Source organism: Scyliorhinus torazame, unplaced genomic scaffold, assembly GCF_047496885.1.
Source record: "Scyliorhinus torazame isolate Kashiwa2021f unplaced genomic scaffold, sScyTor2.1 scaffold_832, whole genome shotgun sequence".
NCBI lineage: Eukaryota > Metazoa > Chordata > Chondrichthyes > Carcharhiniformes > Scyliorhinidae > Scyliorhinus > Scyliorhinus torazame.
Genome location: NW_027308559.1, coordinates 70,684 through 90,796, shown reverse-complemented (window position 1 = coordinate 90,796; position 20,113 = coordinate 70,684). Strand labels below are relative to the sequence as shown.

At 56.3% G+C, this 20,113-nt stretch overlaps 1 protein-coding gene across 1 annotated transcript in view; it reads right to left on the bottom strand.

Annotated features, from left to right (window-relative positions):
• Positions 1-218: 218 nt before the first annotated feature.
• LOC140406740 (la-related protein 4-like) overlaps positions 219-20,113 on the bottom strand; it is a gene marked incomplete at its 3' end in the record, with an annotated part of 23,056 nt that continues 3,161 nt past the window's right edge. The window contains exons 3-5 of the mRNA XM_072494689.1: positions 16,617-16,742; positions 4,541-4,631; positions 219-355 (exon numbers count right to left, since the gene is read on the bottom strand). Coding sequence (XP_072350790.1) covers positions 219-355; positions 4,541-4,631; positions 16,617-16,742 — 354 coding nt within the window. The remainder of the gene's footprint in view (positions 356-4,540; positions 4,632-16,616; positions 16,743-20,113) is intronic.

The following is a 20,113-nucleotide window of genomic DNA, read 5'->3' as shown; positions in this document are numbered from 1 at the left end:
TGCTGTACCTGTCCTGGGAGTGTTTGATGGGGACAGTGTAGAGGGAGCTTTACTCTGTATCTAACCCCGAGCTGTACCTGTCCTGGGAGTTTTTGATGGGGACAGTGTAGAGGGAGCTTTACTCTGTATCTAACCCCGTACTGTACCTGTCCTGGGAGTGTTTGATGGGGACAGTGTAGAGGGAGCTTTACTCTGTATAAATTGAGGACCGTGCTTACATCTCAGGACCTCAGTGATGAGCTCCAGGTCTGTGGTCAGCTTCTTGATGCCGTCGATATTTGCGATTGTCCAAATTGGCAGAAAGTGGTCACTGTCCATCTGTGAGACCAGATAGAGATCCTTGGACAAATTCTCCCTGAAACAGGAACAGAGACACAAGCTGAGATGCCCAGTCCGTCCAGACTGACCCCCCCCGCCCTCCTCCGGCCAGACTGACCACCGCCCTCTCCGGCCAGACTGACCCCCACCCTCTCCGGCCAGACTGACCCCCGCCCTCTCCGGCCACACTGACCCCCGCCTTCTCCGGCCAGACTGACCATCTGCCCTCTCCAGCCAGACTGACCCCCACCCTCTCCGGCCAGACTGACCGTCCACCCTCTCCGGCCAGACTGACCCCCGCCCTCTGCGGCCAGACTGACCCCCGCCCTCTCCGGCCAGACTGACCCCCGCCCTCTCCGGCCAGACTGACCCCCGCCCTCTCCGGCCACAACTGACCCCCGCCTTCTCCGGCCAGACTGACCATCCGCCCTCTCCAGCCAGACTGACCCCCACCCTCTCCGGCCAGACTGACCGTCCACCCTCTCCGGCCAGACTGACCCCCACCCTCTCCGGCCAGACTGACCCCCACCCTCTCCGGCCAGACTGACCCCCGCCCTCTCCGGCCAGACTGACCCCCGCCCTCTCCGGCCAGACTGACCCCCGCCCTCTCCGGCCAGACTGACCCCCGCCCTCTCCGACCACACTGACCCCCGCCCTCTCCGGCCAGACTGACCCCCGCCCTCTCCGGCCAGACTGACCCCCGCCCTCTCCGGCCAGACTGACCCCCGCCCTCTCCGGCCAGACTGACCCCCGCCCTCTCCGGCCAGACTGACCCCTGACCTCTCCGGCCAGACTGACCCCTGACCTCGCCGGCCAGACTGATTCCCGACCTCACCGGCCAGACTGACCCCTGACCTCTCCGGCCAGACTGACCCCTGACCTCTCCGGCCAGACTGACCCGCGCCCTCTCCGGCCAGACTCACCCCCACCCTCTCCGGCCAGACTGACCCCCCGCCCTCTCCGACCACACTGACCCCAGACCTCTCCGACCACACTGACCCCCGCCCTCTCCGACCAGACTGACCCCCGCCCTCTCCGACCACACTGACCCCAGACCTCTCCGACCACACTGACCCCAGACCTCTCCGACCACACTGACCCCCACCCTCTCCGGCCAGACTGACCCCCACCCTCTCCGGCCAGACTGACCCCCGGCCTCTCCAGCCAGACTGACCCCCACCCTCTCCGGCCACAGTGACCCCCCGCCCTCTCCGACCACACTGACCCCCGCCCTCTCCGGCCAGACTGACCCCCGCCCTCTCCGGCCACACTGACCCCCGCCCTCTCCGGCCAGACTGACCCCCGCCCTCTCCGGCCAGACTGACCCCCGCCCTCTCCGGCCACACTGACCCCCGCCCTCTCCGGCCACACTGACCCCCGCCCTCTCCGGCCAGACTGACCCCCGCCCTCTCCGACCACACTGACCCCCGCCCTCTCCGGCCAGACTGACCCCCACCCTCTCCGACCACACTGACCCCCGCCCTCTCCGGCCAGACTGACCCCCGCCCTCTCCGGCCACACTGACCCCCGCCCTCTTCCGGCCAGACTGACCCCCGCCCTCTCCGGCCAGACTGACCCCCACCCTCTCCGGCCACAGCGACCCCCCGCCCTCTCCCGCCAGACTGACCCCCGACCTCCCCGGCCAGACTGACCCCTGAACTCTCCGGCCAGACTGACCCCCCCGCCCTCTCCGGCCAGACTGACCCCCACCCTCTCCGGCCAGACTGACCCCCGGCCTCTCCAGCCAGACTGACCCCCACCCTCTCCGGCCACAGTGACCCCCCGCCCTCTCCGACCACACTGACCCCCGCCCTCTCCGGCCAGACTGACCCCCGCCCTCTCCGGCCACACTGACCCCCGCCCTCTCCGGCCAGACTGACCCCCGCCCTCTCCGGCCAGACTGACCCCCGCCCTCTCCGGCCACACTGACCCCCGCCCTCTCCGGCCACACTGACCCCCGCCCTCTCCGGCCAGACTGACCCCCGCCCTCTCCGACCACACTGACCCCCGCCCTCTCCGGCCAGACTGACCCCCACCCTCTCCGACCACACTGACCCCCGCCCTCTCCGGCCAGACTGACCCCCGCCCTCTCCGGCCACACTGACCCCCGCCCCTCTCCGGCCAGACTGACCCCCGCCCTCTCCGGCCACACTGACCCCAGACATCTCCGACCACACTGACCCCCGCCCTCTCCCGCCAGACTGACCCCCGACCTCCCCGGCCAGACTGACCCCTGAACTCTCCGGCCAGACTGACCCCCGCCCTCTCCGGCCAGACTGACCCCCACCCTCTCCGGCCAGACTGACCCCCGGCCTCTCCAGCCAGACTGACCTCCACCCTCTCCGGCCACAGTGACCCCCGGCCTCTCCGGCCAGACTGACCCCCGCCCTCTCCGGCCACACTGACCCCCGCCCTCTCCGGCCACACTGACCCCCGCCCTCTCCGGCCAGACTGACCCCCGCCCTCTCCGACCACACTGACCCCCGCCCTCTCCGGCCACACTGACCCCCACCCTCTCCGACCACACTGACCCCCGCCCTCGCCGGCCAGACTGACCCCCGCCCTCTCCGGCCACACTGACCCCCGCCCTCTCCGGCCAGACTGACCCCCGCCCTCTCCCGCCAGACTGACCCCGACCTCCCCGGCCAGACTGACCACTGAACTCTCCGGCCAGACTGACCCCCGCCCTCTCCGGCCAGACTGACCCCCACCCTCTCCGACCACACTGACCCCAGACCTCTCCGACCAGACTGACCCCTGAACTCTCCGACCACACTGACCCCCACCCTCTCCGACCACACTGACCCCAGACCTCTCCGGCCAGACTGACCCCTGACCTCTCCGGCCAGACTGACCCCCACCCTCTCCGACCACACTGACCCCCGCCCTCTCCGGCCAGACTGACCCCCGCCCTCTCCGGCCAGACTGACCCCTGAACTCTCCGACCACACTGACCCCCACCCTCTCCGACCACACTGACCCCAGACCTCTCCGACCACACTGATCCCTACCCTCTCCGGCCAGACTGACCCCTGACCTCTCCGGCCAGACTGATCCCCGACCTCCCCGGCCAGACTGACCCCTGACCTCTCCGGCCAGACTGACCCCTGACCTCTCCGGCCAGACTGACCCCTGACCTCTCCGGCCAGACTGACCCCCGCCCTCTCCGACCACACTGACCCCCGCCCTCTCCGACCACACTGACCCCAGACCTCTCCGACCACACTGACCCCCGCCCTCTCCGGCCAGACTGACCCCCGCCCTCTCCGGCCAGACTGACCCCTGACCTCTCGGCCAGACTGACCCCCGCCCTCTCCGACCACACTGACCCCAGACCTCTCCGACCAGGCTGACCCCTGACCTCTCCGGCCAGACTGACCCCCGCCCTCTCCGACCACACTGACCCCAGACCTCTCCGACCAGGCTGACCCCTGACCTCTCCGGCCAGACTGACCCCCACCCTCTCCCGCCAGACTGACCCCTGACCTCTCCGGCCAGACTGACCGCTGTCCAGAATGCTCTCAGATCTCATAATCTCAATGGTCACTGGGTGAGGACACTGCACCTTAGAGTGAACTGGGGATGAATGAGGGGGAAGAGAGAGCGAGACAGAGAGACAGAGAGAGAGAGAGAGAGACAGAGAGAGACAGAGACAGAGAGAGAGAGAGAGAGAGAGACAGAGAGAGAGAGAGACAGAGAGAGAGAGTGAGAGAGAGCGAGACAGAGTGATACAGACAGAGAGAGAGAGACAGAGAGAGAGAGAGAGACAGAGAGAGAGTGAGACAGAGAGAGTGAGACAGAGAGAGAGAGACAGAGAGAGAGAGAGAGACAGAGAGAGAGACAGAGAGAGAGACAGAGAGAGAGGGAGAGTGAGACAGAGAGAGAGAGACAGAGAGAGAGAGAGAGACAGAGAGAGAGACAGAGAGAGAGTGAGACAGAGAGAGAGAGACAGAGAGAGAGAGAGACAGAGAGAGAGACAGAGAGAGAGTGAGACAGAGAGAGAGAGACAGAGAGAGAGCGAGAGAGAGAGACAGAGAGAGAGACAGAGAGAGAGACAGAGAGAGAGAGCCCAGGCACTCAGCGCAGGATGTCCCGAGTCCCTCATGCACTAAATTCATCATCATCGAGCAACGGACGTGACCTCCCCCCTCCCTCCGTGTCCCTCCTATCCCACCCGGAGACAGGAACGCTGGGGGAGGGCACAGGGGTGGGGGGTTCGCACCTAGAAAAACAGAACTCCAGCTGTCTCCTCAAGCAATGGCGTAAATCCTGGGTCGTGGGAGCCCGCTCCTCCGCCGAATCCCCATCATCACCTGGGCGGGACAAATCAGTAACATGAAAGTCACAAAGATACAGGGCTATGGGGAGAGTAGGGCCGTGGGATTATTTTGGGGATTGATACAGGGCTATGGGGAGAGAGTGGGGCCGTGGGATTAGTTTGGGGATTGATACAGGGCTATGGGGAGAGAGTGGGGCAGTGGGATTAGTTTGGGGATTGACACAGGGCTATGGGGGAGAGCGGGGCAGTGGGATTAGTTTGGGGATTGATACAGGGCTATGGGGAGAGAGTGGGGCAGTGGGATTAGTTTGGGGATTGATACAGGGATATGGGGAGAGAGCGGGGCAGTGGGATTAGTTTGGGGATTGATACAGGGCTATGGGGAGAGAGCGGGGCAGTGGGATTAGTTTGGGGATTGATACAGGGCTATGGGGAGAGAGCGGGGCAGTGGGATTAGTTTGGGGATTGATACAGGGCTATGGGGAGAGAGCGGGGCAGTGGGATTAGTTTGGGGATTGACACAGGGCTATGGGGAGAGAGCGGGGCAGTGGGATTAGTTTGTGGATTGATACAGGGCTATGGGGAGAGATTGGGACAGTGGGATTAGTTTGGGGATTGATACAGGGCTATGGGGAGAGAGTGGGACAGTGGGATTAGTTTGTGGATTGATACAGGGCTATGGGGAGAGAGCGGGGCTGTGGGATTAGTTTGGGATTGATACAGGGCTATGGGGAGAGAGCGGGGCAGTGGGATTAGTTTGGGGATTGATACAGGGCTATGGGGAGAGAGCGGGGCAGTGGGATTAGTTTGGGATTGATACAGGGCTATGGGGAGAGAGCGGGGCAGTGGGATTAGTTTGGGGATTGATACAGGGCTATGGGGAGAGAGCGGGGCAGTGGGATTAGTTTGGGGGTTGATACAGGGCTATGGGGAGAGCGGGACAGTGGGATTAGTTTGGGGATTGATACAGGGCTATGGGGAGAGAGTGGGGCAGTGGGATTAGTTTGTGGATTGATACAGGGCTATGGGGAGAGAGCGGGGCAGTGGGATTAGTTTGGGATTGATACAGGGCTATGGGGAGAGAGTGGGACAGTGGGATTAGTTTGGGGATTGATACAGGGCTATGGGGAGAGAGCGGGGCAGTGGGATTAGTTTGTGGATTGACACAGGGCTATGGGGAGAGAGCGGGGCAGTGGGATTAGTTTGGGGATTGATACAGGGCTATGGGGAGAGAGGGGCAGTGGGATTAGTTTGGGATTGATACAGGGCTATGGGGAGAGAGCGGGGCAGTGGGATTAGTTTGGGATTGATACAGGGCTATGGGGAGAGAGTGGGGCAGTGGGATTAGTTTGGGGATTGATACAGGGCTATGGGGAGAGAGCGGGGCAGTGGGATTAGTTTGGGGATTGATACAGGGCTATGGGAAGAGAGTGGGGCAGTGGGATTAGTTTGGGGATTGATACAGGGCTATGGGGAGAGAGCGGGGCAGTGGGATTAGTTTGGGATTGACACAGGGCTATGGGGAGAGAGCGGGGCAGTGGGATTAGTTTGGGGATTGATACAGGGCTATGGGGAGAGAGCGGGGCAGTGGGATTAGTTTGGGGATTGATACAGGGCTATGGGGAGAGAGCGGGGCAGTGGGATTAGTTTGGGGATTGATACAGGGCTATGGGGAGAGAGTGGGGCAGTGGGATTAGTTTGGGGATTGATACAGGGCTATGGGGAGAGAGCGGGGCAGTGGGATTAGTTTGGGATTGACATAGGGCTATGGGGAGAGAGTGGGGCAGTGGGATTAGTTTGGGGATTGATACAGGGCTATGGGGAGAGAGCGGGGCAGTGGGATTAGTTTGGGGATTGATACAGGGCTATGGGGAGAGAGTGGGGCAGTGGGATTAGTTTGGGGATTGATACAGGGCTATGGGGAGAGAGCGGGGCAGTGGGATTAGTTTGGGATTGACATAGGGCTATGGGGAGAGAGTGGGGCAGTGGGATTAGTTTGGGGATTGATACAGGGCTATGGGGAGAGAGCGGGGCAGTGGGATTAGTTTGGGGATTGATACAGGGCTATGGGGAGAGAGTGGGGCAGTGGGATTAGTTTGGGGATTGATACAGGGCTATGGGGAGAGAGTGGGGCAGTGGGATTAGTTTGGGGATTGATACAGGGCTATGGGGAGAGAGTGGGGCAGTGGGATTAGTTTTGGGATTGATACAGGGCTATGGGGAGAGAGCGGGGCAGTGGGATTAGTTTGGGGATTGATACAGGGCTATGGGGAGAGAGAGGGACAGTGGGATTAGTTTGGGGATTGATACAGGGCTATGGGAAGAGAGTGGGGCAGTGGGATTAGTTTTGGGATTGATACAGGGCTATGGGGAGAGAGCGGGGCAGTGGGATTAGTTTGGGGATTGATACAGGGCTATGGGGAGAGAGTGGGACAGTGGGATTAGTTTGGGGATTGATACAGGGCTATGGGGAGAGAGGGGGGCAGTGGGATTAGTTTGGGGATTGACACGGCTATGGGGAGAGAGCGGGGCAGTGGGATTAGTTTGGGGATTGATACAGGGCTATGGGGAGAGAGCGGGACAGTGGGATTAGTTTGGGGATTGATACAGGGCTATGGGGAGAGAGGGGCAGTGGGATTAGTTTGGGATTGATACAGGGCTATGGGGAGAGAGCTGGGCAGTGGGATTAGTTTGGGGATTGATACAGGGCTATGGGAAGAGAGCGGGGCAGTGGGATTAGTTTGGGGATTGATACAGGGCTATGTGGAGAGAGCAGGGCATTGGGATTAGTTTGGGGATTGATACAGGGCTATGGGGAGAGAGCGGGGCAGTGGGATTAGTTTGGGGATTGATACAGGGCGAAGGGGAGAGAGCGGGGTAGTGGAATTAGTTTGGGGATTGATACAGGGTTATGGGGAGAGAGCGGGGCAGTGGGATTAGTTTAGGGATTGATACAGGGCTATGGGGAGAGAGCAGGGCAGTGGGATAAGTTTGGGGATTGATACAGAGCTATGGGGAGAGAGCGGGGCAGTGGGATTAGTTTGGGGATTGATACAGGGCTATGGGGAGAGCGGGGCAGTGGGATTAGTTTGGGGATTGATACAGGGCTATGGGGAGAGAGTGGGACAGTGGGATTAGTTTGGGGATTGATACAGGGCTATGGAGAGAGAGCGGGACAGTGGGATTAGTTTGGGGATTGATACAGGGCGAAGGGGAGAGAGCGGGGTAGTGGAATTAGTTTGGGGATTGATACAGGGCTGTGGGGAGAGAGCGGGGCAGTGGGATTAGTTTGGGGATTGATACAGGGCTATGGGGAGAGAGTGGGGCAGTGGGATTAGTTTGGGGATTGATACAGGGCTATGGGGAGAGAGCGGGGCAGTGGGATTAGTTTGGGATTGATACAGGGCTATGGGGAGAGAGCGGGGCAGTGGGATTAGTTTGGGGATTGATACAGGGCTATGGGGAGAGAGCGGGGCAGTGGGATTAGTTTGGGGATTGATACAGGGCTATGGGGAGAGAGCGGAGCAGTGGGATTAGTTTGGGGATTGATACAGGGCTATGGGGAGAGAGCGGGGCAGTGGGATTAGTTTGGGGATTGATACAGGGCTATGGGGAGAGAGCGGGGCAGTGGGATTAGTTTGGGGATTGATACAGGGCTATGGGGGAGAGTGGGGCAGTGGGATTAGTTTGGGGATTGATACAGGGCTATGGGGAGAGAGCGGGGCAGTGGGATTAGTTTGGGGATTGATACAGGGCTGTGGGGAGAGAGTGGGGCAGTGAGATTAGTATGGGGATTGACACAGGGCTCTGGGGAGAGAGCGGGACAGTGGGATTAGTTTGAGGATTGATACGGGGCTATGGGGAGAGAGCGGGGCAGTGAGATTAGTTTGGGGATTGACACAGGGATATGGGGAGAGAGTGGGGCAGTGGGATTAGTTTGAGGATTGATACGGGGCTATGGGGAGAGAGCGGGACAGTGGGATTAGTTTGGGGATTGATACGGGGCTATGGGGAGAGAGTGGGGCAGTGGGATTAGTTTAGGATTGATACAGGGCTATGTGGAGAGAGAGTGGGACAGTGGGATTAGTTTGGGGATTGATACAGAGCTATGTGGAGAGAGAGTGGGGCAGTGAGATTAGTTTGGGGATTGATACAGGGCTATGGGGAGAGAGCGCGGCATTGGGATTAGTTTGGGGATTGATACAGGGCTATGGGGAGAGAGTGGGGCAGTGGGATTAGTTTGGGGATTGATACAGGGCTATGGGGAGAGAGCGGGGCTGTGGGATTAGTTTGAGGATTGATACGGGGCTATGGGGAGAGAGTGGGGCAGTGGGATTAGTTTGGGGATTGATACAGTGCTATGGGGAGAGAGCGGGGCAGTGGGATTAGTTTGGGGATTGATACAGGGCTATGGGGAGAGAGCGGGGCAGTGGGATTAGTTTGGGGATTGATACAGGGATATGGGGAGAGAGCGGGGCAGTGGGATTAGTTTGGGGATTGATACAGGGCTATGGGGAGAGAGCGGGACAGTGGGATTAGTTTGGGGATTGATACGGGGCTATGGGGAGAGAGTGGGGCAGTGGGATTAGTTTGAGGATTGATACGGGGCTATGGGGAGAGAGCGGGACAGTGGGATTAGTTTCGGGATTGATACGGGGCTATGGGGAGAGAGTGGGGCAGTGGGATTAGTTTGAGGATTGATACGGGGCTATGGGGAGAGAGCGGGACAGTGGGATTAGTTTCGGGATTGATACGGGGCTATGGGGAGAGAGGGTCAGTGGGATTAGTTTGGGGATTGACACAGGGCTATGGGGAGAGAGTGGGGCAGTGGGATTAGTTTGGGGATTGATACAGAGCTATGTGGAGAGAGAGTGGGACAGTGGGATTAGTTTGGGGATTGATACAGAGCTATGTGGAGAGAGAGTGGGACAGTGGGATTAGTTTGGGGATTGATACAGGGCTATGGGGAGAGAGCGGGGCAGTGGGATTAGTTTAGGATTGATACAGGGCTATGGGGAGAGAGCGGGACAGTGGGATTAGTTTGGGGATTGATACAGGTCTATGGGGAGTGAGCGGGGCAGTGGGATTAGTTTGGAGATTGATACAGGGCTATGGGGAGAGAGTGGGGCAGTGGGATTAGTTTGGGATTGATACAGGGCTATGGGGAGAGAGCGGGGCAGTGGGATTAGTTTGGGATTGATACAGGGCTATGGGGAGAGAGCGGGGCAGTGGGATTAGTTTGGGGATTGATATAGGGCTATGGGGAGAGAGCGGGGCAGTGGGATTAGTTTGGGGATTGATACAGGGCTATGGGGAGAGAGCGGGACAGTGGGATTAGTTTGGGGATTGATACAGGGCTATGGGGAGAGAGGGGCAGTGGGATTAGTTTGGGATTGATACAGGGCTATGGGGAGAGAGCGGGGCAGTGGGATTAGTTTGGGGATTGATACAGGGCTATGGGAAGAGAGCGGGGCAGTGGGATTAGTTTGGGGATTGATACAGGGCTATGTGGAGAGAGCAGGGCATTGGGATTAGTTTGGGGATTGATACAGGGCTATGGGGAGAGAGCGGGGCAGTGGGATTAGTTTGGGGATTGATACAGGGCGAAGGGGAGAGAGCGGGGTAGTGGAATTAGTTTGGGGATTGATACAGGGCTATGGGGAGAGAGCAGGGCAGTGGGATAAGTTTGGGGATTGATACAGAGCTATGGGGAGAGAGCGGGGCAGTGGGATTAGTTTGGGGATTGATACAGGGCTATGGGGAGAGCGGGGCAGTGGGATTAGTTTGGGGATTGATACAGGGCTATGGGGAGAGAGTGGGACAGTGGGATTAGTTTGGGGATTGATACAGGGCTATGGAGAGAGAGCGGGACAGTGGGATTAGTTTGGGGATTGATACAGGGCGAAGGGGAGAGAGCGGGGTAGTGGAATTAGTTTGGGGATTGATACAGGGCTGTGGGGAGAGAGCGGGGCAGTGGGATTAGTTTGGGGATTGATACAGGGCTAATGGGAGAGAGCTGGACAGTGGGATTAGTTTGGGGATTGATACAGGGCTATGGGGAGAGAGCGGGGCAGTGGGATTAGTTTGGGGATTGATACAGGGCTGTGGGGAGAGAGTGGGGCAGTGAGATTAGTTTGGGGATTGACACAGGGATATGGGGAGAGAGCGGGGCAGTGAGATTAGTTTGGGGATTGACACAGGGATATGGGGAGAGAGTGGGGCAGTGGGATTAGTTTGAGGATTGATACGGGGCTATGGGGAGAGAGCGGGACAGTGGGATTAGTTTGGGGATTGATACGGGGCTATGGGGAGAGAGTGGGGCAGTGGGATTAGTTTAGGATTGATACAGGGCTATGTGGAGAGAGAGTGGGACTGTGGGATTAGTTTGGGGATTGATACAGGGCTATGGGGAGAGAGCGGGGCAGTGGGATTAGTTTGGGGATTGATACAGAGCTATGTGGAGAGAGAGTGGGACAGTGGGATTAGTTTGGGGATTGATACAGGGCTATGGGGGAGAGTGGGACAGTGGGATTAGTTTGGGGATTGATACAGAGCTATGTGGGGAGAGAGCGGGGCAGTGGGATTAGTTTGGGGATTGATACAGGGCTATGGGGAGAGAGCGCGGCATTGGGATTAGTTTGGGGATTGATACAGGGCTATGGGGAGAGAGCGGGGCTGTGGGATTAGTTTGAGGATTGATACGGGGCTATGGGGAGAGAGCGCGGCATTGGGATTAGTTTGGGGATTGATACAGGGCTATGGGGAGAGAGCGCGGCATTGGGATTAGTTTGGGGATTGATACAGGGCTATGGGGAGAGAGCGGGGCTGTGGGATTAGTTTGGGGATTGATACAGGGCTATGGGGAGAGAGCGGGGCAGTGGGATTAGTTTGGGGATTGATACAGGGCTATGGGGAGAGAGCGGGACAGTGGGATTAGTTTGGGGATTGATACGGGGCTATGGGGAGAGAGTGGGGCAGTGGGATTAGTTTGAGGATTGATACGGGGCTATGGGGAGAGAGCGGGACAGTGGGATTAGTTTCGGGATTGATACGGGGCTATGGGGAGAGAGTGGGGCAGTGGGATTAGTTTGAGGATTGATACGGGGCTATGGGGAGAGAGCGGGACAGTGGGATTAGTTTCGGGATTGATACGGGGCTATGGGGAGAGAGTGGGGCAGTGGGATTAGTTTAGGATTGATACAGGGCTATGTGGAGAGAGAGTGGGACAGTGGGATTAGTTTGGGGATTGATACAGAGCTATGTGGAGAGAGAGTGGGACAGTGGGATTAGTTTGGGGATTGATACAGGGCTATGGGGAGAGAGCGGGGCAGTGGGATTAGTTTAGGATTGATACAGGGCTATGGGGAGAGAGCGGGACAGTGGGATTAGTTTGGGGATTGACACAGGGCTATGGGGAGAGAGTGGGGCAGTGGGATTAGTTTGGGGATTGATACAGGGCTATGGGGAGAGAGCGGGGCAGTGGGATTAGTTTAGGATTGATACAGGGCTATGGGGAGAGAGCGGGGCAGTGGGATTAGTTTAGGATTGATACAGGGCTATGGGGAGAGAGCGGGACAGTGGGATTAGTTTGGGGATCGACACAGGGCTATGGGAGAGAGCGGGGCAGTGGGATTAGTTTAGGATTGATACAGGGCTATGGGGAGAGAGCGGGACAGTGGGATTAGTTTGGGGATTGACACAGGGCTATGGGGAGAGAGCGGGACAGTGGGATTAGTTTGGGGATTGATACAGGGCTATGGGGAGAGAGCGGGGCAGTGGGATTAGTTTAGGATTGATACAGGGCTATGGGGAGAGAGCGGGACAGTGGGATTAGTTGGGGATTGATACAGGGCTATGGGGAGAGAGCGTGGCAGTGGGATTAGTTTGGGGATTGATACAGGTCTATGGGGAGTGAGCGGGGCAGTGGGATTAGTTTGGAGATTGATACAGGGCTATGGGGAGAGAGTGGGGCAGTGGGATTAGTTTGGGATTGATACAGGGCTATGGGGAGAGAGCGGGGCAGTGGGATTAGTTTGGGATTGATACAGGGCTATGGGGAGAGAGCGGGGCACTGGGATTAGTTTGGGATTGATACAGGGCTATGGGGAGAGAGCGGGGCACTGGGATTAGTTTTAGGATTGATACAGGGCTATGGGGAGAGAGTGGGGCAGTGGGATTAGTTTGGGGATGGATACAGGGCTATGGGGAGAGAGCGGGGCAGTGGGATTAGTTTGGGGATTGATACAGGGCTATGGGAGAGAGCGGGGCAGTGGGATTAGTTTGGGGATTGATACAGGGCTATGGGGAGAGAGGGGCAGTGGGATTAGTTTGGGGATTGATACAGGGCTATGGGGAGAGAGCGGGGCAGTGGGATTAGTTTGGGATTGATACAGGGCTATGGGGAGAGAGTGGGGCAGTGGGATTAGTTTGGGATTGATACAGGGCTATGGGGAGAGAGCGGGGCAATGGGATTAGTTTGGGGATTGACACAGGGCTATGGGGAGAGAGCGGGGCAGTGGGATTATTTTGGGGATTGATACAGGGCTATGGGGAGAGAGCGGGGCAATGGGATTAGTTTGGGATTGATACAGGGCTATGGGGAGAGCGGGACAGTGGGATTAGTTTGGGGATTGATACAGGGCTATGGGGAGAGAGCGGGGCAGTGGGATTAGTTTGGGATTGATACAGGGCTATGGGGAGAGAGTGGGACAGTGGGATTAGTTTGGGGATTGACACAGGGCTATGGGGAGAGAGCGGGGCAATGGGATTAGTTTGGAGATTGATACAGGGCTATGGGGAGAGAGCGGGGCAGTGGGATTAGTTTGGGGATTGATGCAGGGCTATGGGGAGAGCGGGGCAGTGGGATTAGTTTGGGATTGATACAGGGCTATGGGGAGAGAGCGGGGCAGTGGGATTAGTTTGGGATTGACACAGGGCTATGGGGAGAGAGCGGGGCAGTGGGATTAGTTTGGGATTGACACAGGGCTATGGGGAGAGAGCGGGGCAGTGGGATTAGTTTGGGATTGACACAGGGCTATGGGGAGAGAGCGGGGCAGTGGGATTAGTTTGGGGATTGATACATGGCTATGGGGAGAGAGCGGGGCAGTGGGATTAATTTGGTGATTGATACAGGGCCATGGGGAGAGAGCGGGGCAGTGGGATTAGTTTGGGGATTGATACAGAGCTATGGGGAGAGAGCGGGGCAGTGGGATTAGTCTGGGGATCGATACAGGGCTATGGGGAGAGAGGGGAGCAGTGGGATTAGTTTGGGGATTGATACAGGGCTATGGGGAGAGAGCAGGGCAGTGGGATTAGTTGGGGATCGATACAGGGCTATGGGGAGAGAGCGGGGCAGTGGGATTAGTTTGGGATTGACACAGGGCTATGGGGAGAGAGCGGGGCAGTGGGATTAGTTTGGGATTGATACAGGGCTATGGGGAGAGCGGGGCAGTGGGATTAGTTTGGGATTGACACAGGGCTATGGGGAGAGAGCGGGGCAGTGGGATTAGTTTGGGATTGACACAGGGCTATGGGGAGAGAGCGGGGCAGTGGGATTAGTTTGGGATTGATACAGGGCTATGGGGAGAGAGCGGGGCAGTGGGATTAGTTTGGGATTGATACAGGGCTATGGGGAGAGAGTGGGGCAGTGGGATTAGTTTGGGGATTCATACAGGGCTATGGGGAGAGAGCGGGGCAGTAGGATTAGTTTCGGATTGATACAGGGCTATGGGGAGAGAGCGGGACAGTGGGATTAGTTTGGGGATTGATACAGGGCTATGGGGAGAGAGCGGGACAGTGGGATTAGTTTGGGATTGACACAGGGCTATGGGGAGAGAGCGGGACAGTGGGATTAGTTTGGGATTGATACAGGGCTATGGGGAGAGAGTGGGGCAGTGGGATTAGTTTGGGGATTGATACAGGGCTATGGGGAGAGAGCGGGGCAGTGGGATTAGTTTGGGGATTGATAGAGGGCTATGGGGAGAGAGTGGGGCAGTGGGATTAGTTTGGGGATTGATACAGGGCTATGGGGAGAGAGCGGGGCAGTGGGATTAGTTTGGGATTGATACAGGGCTATGGGGAGAGAGTGGGGCAGTGGGATTAGTTTGGGGATTGATACAGGGCTATGGGGAGAGAGTGGGGCAGTGGGATTAGTTTGGGGATTGACACAGGGCTATGGGGAGAGAGCGGGACAGTGGGATTAGTTTGGGATTGATACAGGGCTATGGGGAGAGAATGGGGCAGTGGGATTAGTTTGGGGATTGATACAGAGCTATGGGGAGAGAGTTGGGCAGTGGGATTAGTTTGGGGATTGATACAGGTTTATGGGGAGTGAGCGGGGCAGTGGGATTAGTTTGGGGATTGACACAGGGCTATGGGGAGAGAGTGGGGCAGTGGGATTAGTTTGGAGATTGATACAGGGCTATGGGGAGAGAGCGGGCAGTGGGATTAGTTTGGGGATTGATACAGGGCTATGGGGAGAGAGTGGGGCAGTGGGATTAGTTTGGGGATTGATACAGGGCTATGGGGAGAGAGTGGGGCAGTGGGATTAGTTTGGGGATTGATACAGGCTATGGGGAGAGAGCGGGGCAGTGGGATTAGTTTGGGGATTGACACAGGGCTATGGGGAGAGAGCGGGGCAGTGGGATTAGTTTGGGGATTGATACAGGGCTATGGGGAGAGAGTGGGGCAGTGGGATTAGTTTGGGGATTGATACAGGGCTATGGGGAGAGAGTGGGACAGTGGGATTAGTTTGGGATTGATACAGGGCTATGGGGAAGAGAGTGGGGCAGTGGGATTAGTTTGGGGATTGATACAGGGCTATGGGGAGAGAGCGGGGCAGTGGGATTAGTTTGGGGATTGACACAGGGCTATGGGGAGAGAGCAGGACAGTGGGATTAGTTTGGGGATTGATACAGGGCTATGGGGAGAGAGCGGGCAGTGGGATTAGTTTGGGGATTGACACAGGGCTATGGGGAGAGAGTGGGACAGTGAGATTAGTTTGGGGATTGACACAGGGCTATGGGGAGAGAGTGGGGCAGTGGGATTAGTTTGGGGATTGATACAGGGCTATGGGGAGAGAGTGGGGCAGTGGGATTAGTTTGGGGATTGATACAGGGCTATGGGAAGAGAGCGGGGCAGTGGGATTAGTTTGGGGATTGATACAGGGCTCTGGGGAGAGAGTGGGGCAGTGGGATTAGTTTGGGGATTGATACAGGGCTATGGGAAGAGAGCGGGGCAGTGGGATTAGTTTGGGGATTGATACAGGGCTATGGGGAGAGAGCGGGGCAGTGGAATTAGTTTGGGGATTGATACAGGGCTATGGGGAGAGAGTGGGGCAGTGGGATTAGTTTGGGGATTGATACAGGGCTATGGGGAGAGAGCGGGGCAGTGGGATTAGTTTGGGGATTGATACAGGGCTATGGGGAGAGAGTGGGACAGTGGGATTAGTTTGGGGATTGATACAGGGCTATGGGGAGAGAGTGGGGCAGTGGGATTAGTTTGGGGATTGATACAGGGCTATGGAGAGAGTGGGGCAGTGGGATTAGTTTGGGGATTGATACAGGGCTATGGGAAGAGAGCGGGGCAGTGGGATTAGTTTGGGGATTGATACAGGGCTATGGGGAGAGAGCGGGGCAGTGGGATTAGTTTGGGGATTGATACAGGGCTATGGGGAGAGAGTGGGACAGTGGGATTAGTTTGGGGATTGATACAGGGCTATGGGGAGAGAGTGGGGCAGTGGGATTAGTTTGGGATTGATACAGGGCTATGTGGAGAGAGCGGGACAGTGGGATTAGTTTGGGGATTGATACAGGGCTATGGGGAGAGAGTGGGACAGTGGGATTAGTTTGGGGATTGATACAGGGCTATGGAGAGAGTGGGGCAGTGGGATTAGTTTGGGGATTGATACAGGGCTATGGGAAGAGAGCGGGGCAGTGGGATTAGTTTGGGGATTGATACAGGGCTATGGGGAGAGAGCGGGACAGTGGGATTAGTTTGGGGATCCATACAGTAGACTCACCTACGCTTGGGGGGGTACATTCCAGCTCCGCCTCCATACTCAGCTCTGTGCCGTTGGCCGCCGTGTCGCCCGTCGCCTCTGGGGGCAGTACCTTCGCGACGCCGCCCTTCCCTCCTTCGACGCAGCCTGGGTGAACAAGGCCACATCACCGGGAGTCAGGAAGGGGGGGGACCCGCCATCCAGCCGCCCCTCTCGTTCTGCTCGACCCCCCCCACGGGGTGTCTGTGCTCCTTAAACAGCCACCCACAGCCACCCCCCCCCCTCCCAATACTCCCCCCGACAACCCCTCCGTCAGGCAAACCTGCTCCGTACGGATTCCGAACCCACTGGCCTACTTTCTCCCCATTGCCCTGTATCAATCCCCAAAGTGTTGGTCACAGGATAGAACATAGAGCATTACAGCGCAGTCCAGGCCCTTCCTTCGGCCCTCGATGTTGCGCCGACCTGTGAAACCACTCTAAAGCCCATCGACACTATTCCCTTATCGTCCATATGTCTATCCAATGACCATTTGAAAGCCCTTAGTGTTGGCGAGTCCACTACTGTTGCAGGCAGGGCATTCCACGCCCTTACTACTCTCTGAGTAAAGAACCTACCTCTGACATCTGTCCGATATCTATCTCCCCTCAATTTAAAGCTATGTCCCCTCGTGCCGGACATCACCACCCGAGGAAAAAGGCTCTCACTGTCCACCCTATCCAATCCTCTGATCATCTTGTCTGCCTCAATTAAGTCACCTCTTAACCTTCTTCTCTCTGACGAAAACAGCCTCCAGCCTTTCCTCATCAGATCTTCCCTCCATACCGGGCAACATCCTGGTGAATCTCCTCTGCACCCTTTCCAAAGCTTCCACATCCTTCCTATAATGCGGCGACCAGAATTGCACGCGATGCTCCAAATGCGGCCGCACCAGAGTTTTTGTACAGCTGCAACGTGACCTCGTGGCTCCGAAACTCAATCCCTCTACCAATAAACGCCAACACACCGTACGCCTTCTTAACAACCCTCTCAACCTGGGTGGCAACTTTCAGGGATCTATGTACGTGGACACCGAGATCTCTCTGCTCATCCACACTGCCAAGAATCTTCCCATTAGCCCAGTACTCTGTCGTCCTGTTATTCCTCCCAAAATGAATCACCTCACACTTTTCTGCATTAAACTCCATTTGCCACCTCTCAGCCCAGCGCTGCAGCTTATCTCTGTCCCTCTGTAACTTGTAACATCCTTCCGCACTGTCTACAACTCCACCGACTTTAGTGTCATCTGCAAATTTACTCACCCATCCTTCTACGCCCTCCTCCAGGTCATTTGTAAAAATGACAAATAGCAGTGGCCCCAAAACAGATCCTTGTGGTACACCACTAGTAACTGGACTCCAGTCTGAACACTTCCCACCAACCACCACCCTTTGTCTTCTTCCAGCGGGCCAATTTCTGATCCAAACTGCTAAATCTCCCTGAATCCCCAGCCTCCGTATTTTCTGCAGTAGCCTACCGTGGGGAACCTTCTCAAACGCTTTGCTGAAATCCATATACACCACATCAACTGCTTTACCCTCATCCACCTGTTTGGTCACCTTCTCAAAGAACTCAATAAGGTTTGTGAGGCTCGACCTACCCTTCACAAAACCGTGTTGACTATCTCTAATCAGATTATTCCTTTCCAGGTGATTATACATCCTGTCTCTTATAAACCTTTCCAAGATTTTTCCCACAACAGAAGGAAGGCTCACTGGTCTATAGTTACCGGGGTTGTCTCTGCTCCCCTTCTTGAACAAGGGGACAACATTTGCTCTCCTCCAGTCTTCTGGCACTATTCCTGGAGACAAAGATGACTTGAAGATCAAAGCCAAAGGCTCAGCAATCTCCTCCCTAGTTTCCCAGAGAATCCTAGGATAAATCGCATCCGGCCCAGGGGACTTATCTATTTCCACACTTTCCAGAATTGCTAACACCTCCTCCTTATGAACCTCAAGCCCTTCTAGTCTAGTAGCCTGAATCTCAGTATTCTCCTCGACAACATTGTCTTTTTCCTGTGTGAATACTGACGAAAAACATTCATTTAGCACCTCTCCTATCTCCTCGGACTCCACGCACAACTTCCCACTACTGTCCTTGACTGGCCCTACTCTTACCCGAGTCATTCTTTTATTCCTGACATATCTATAGAAAGCTTTAGGGTTATCCTTGATCCAACCTGCCAAAGACTTCTCATGTCCCCTCCTGGCTCTTCTTAGCTCTCTCTTTAGGTCCTTCCTAGCTAACTTGTAACTCTCGAGCGCCCTTACTGAACCTTCATGTCTCATCTTTACATAAGCCTCCTTCTTCCTCTTGACAAGTGTTTCGACTGCTTTAGTAAACCACGGTTCCCTTGCTCGACCACTTCCTCCCTGCCTGACAGGTACATACTTATCAAGGACACGCAGTAGCTGTTCCTTGAACAAGCTCCACATTTCCATTGTGCCCATCCCCTGCAGTTTCCCTCCCCATCCGATGCATCCTAGGTCTTGCCTCATCGCATCATAATTGCCTTTCCCCCAGATATAACTCTTGCCCTGCGGTATATACCTATCCCTTTCCATCACTAAAGTAAACGTAATCGAATTGTGGTCACTATCACCAAAGTGCTCACCTATCTCCAAATCTAACACCTGTCCTGGTTCATTACCCAGTACCAAATCCAATACGGCCTCGCCTCTCGTTGGCCTATCTACACACTGTGTCAGGAAACCCTCCTGCACACATTGGACAAAAACTGACCCATCTAAAGTACTGGAACTATCGCGTTTCCAGTCAATATTTGGAAAGTTAAAGTCCCCCATGACAACTACCCTGTTGCTTTCGCTCCTATCCAGAATCATCTTTGCAATCCTTCCCTCTACATCTCTGGAACTTTTCGGAGGCCTAAAGAAAACCCCTAACAGGGTGACCTCTCCTTTCATGTTTCTAACCTCAGCCCATACTGCCTCAGTAGACGAGTCCTCATCAAACGTCCTTTCCGCCGCCGTAATACAGTCCTTGACTAACGATGCCACCCCTCCCCCTCTTTTACCACCTTCCCTCCCCCTCTTTTACCACCTTCCCTCCCCCTCTTTTACCACCTTCCCTGAGCTGACTGAAATATCTAAACCCCGGCACCTGCAAAAACCATTCCTGTCCCTGGCTCTATCCATGTCTCCGAAACGGCCATTGTCAACCTTATCAAAACGCTTTATTAAATCCATATACACCACATCAACTGCTTTACCCTCATCCACCTGTTTGGTCACCTTCTCAAAGAACTCTATAAGGTTTGTGAGGCTCGAGCTACCCTTCACAAAACCGTGTTGACTATCTATAATCAAATTATTCCTTTCCAGATGATTATGCCCCCTATCTCTCATAAACCTTTCCAAGATTTTGCCCACAACAGAAGTAAGGCTCACTGGTCTATAGTTACCGGGGTTGTCTCTACTCCCCTTCTTGGACAAGGGGACAACATTTGCTATCCTCCACAG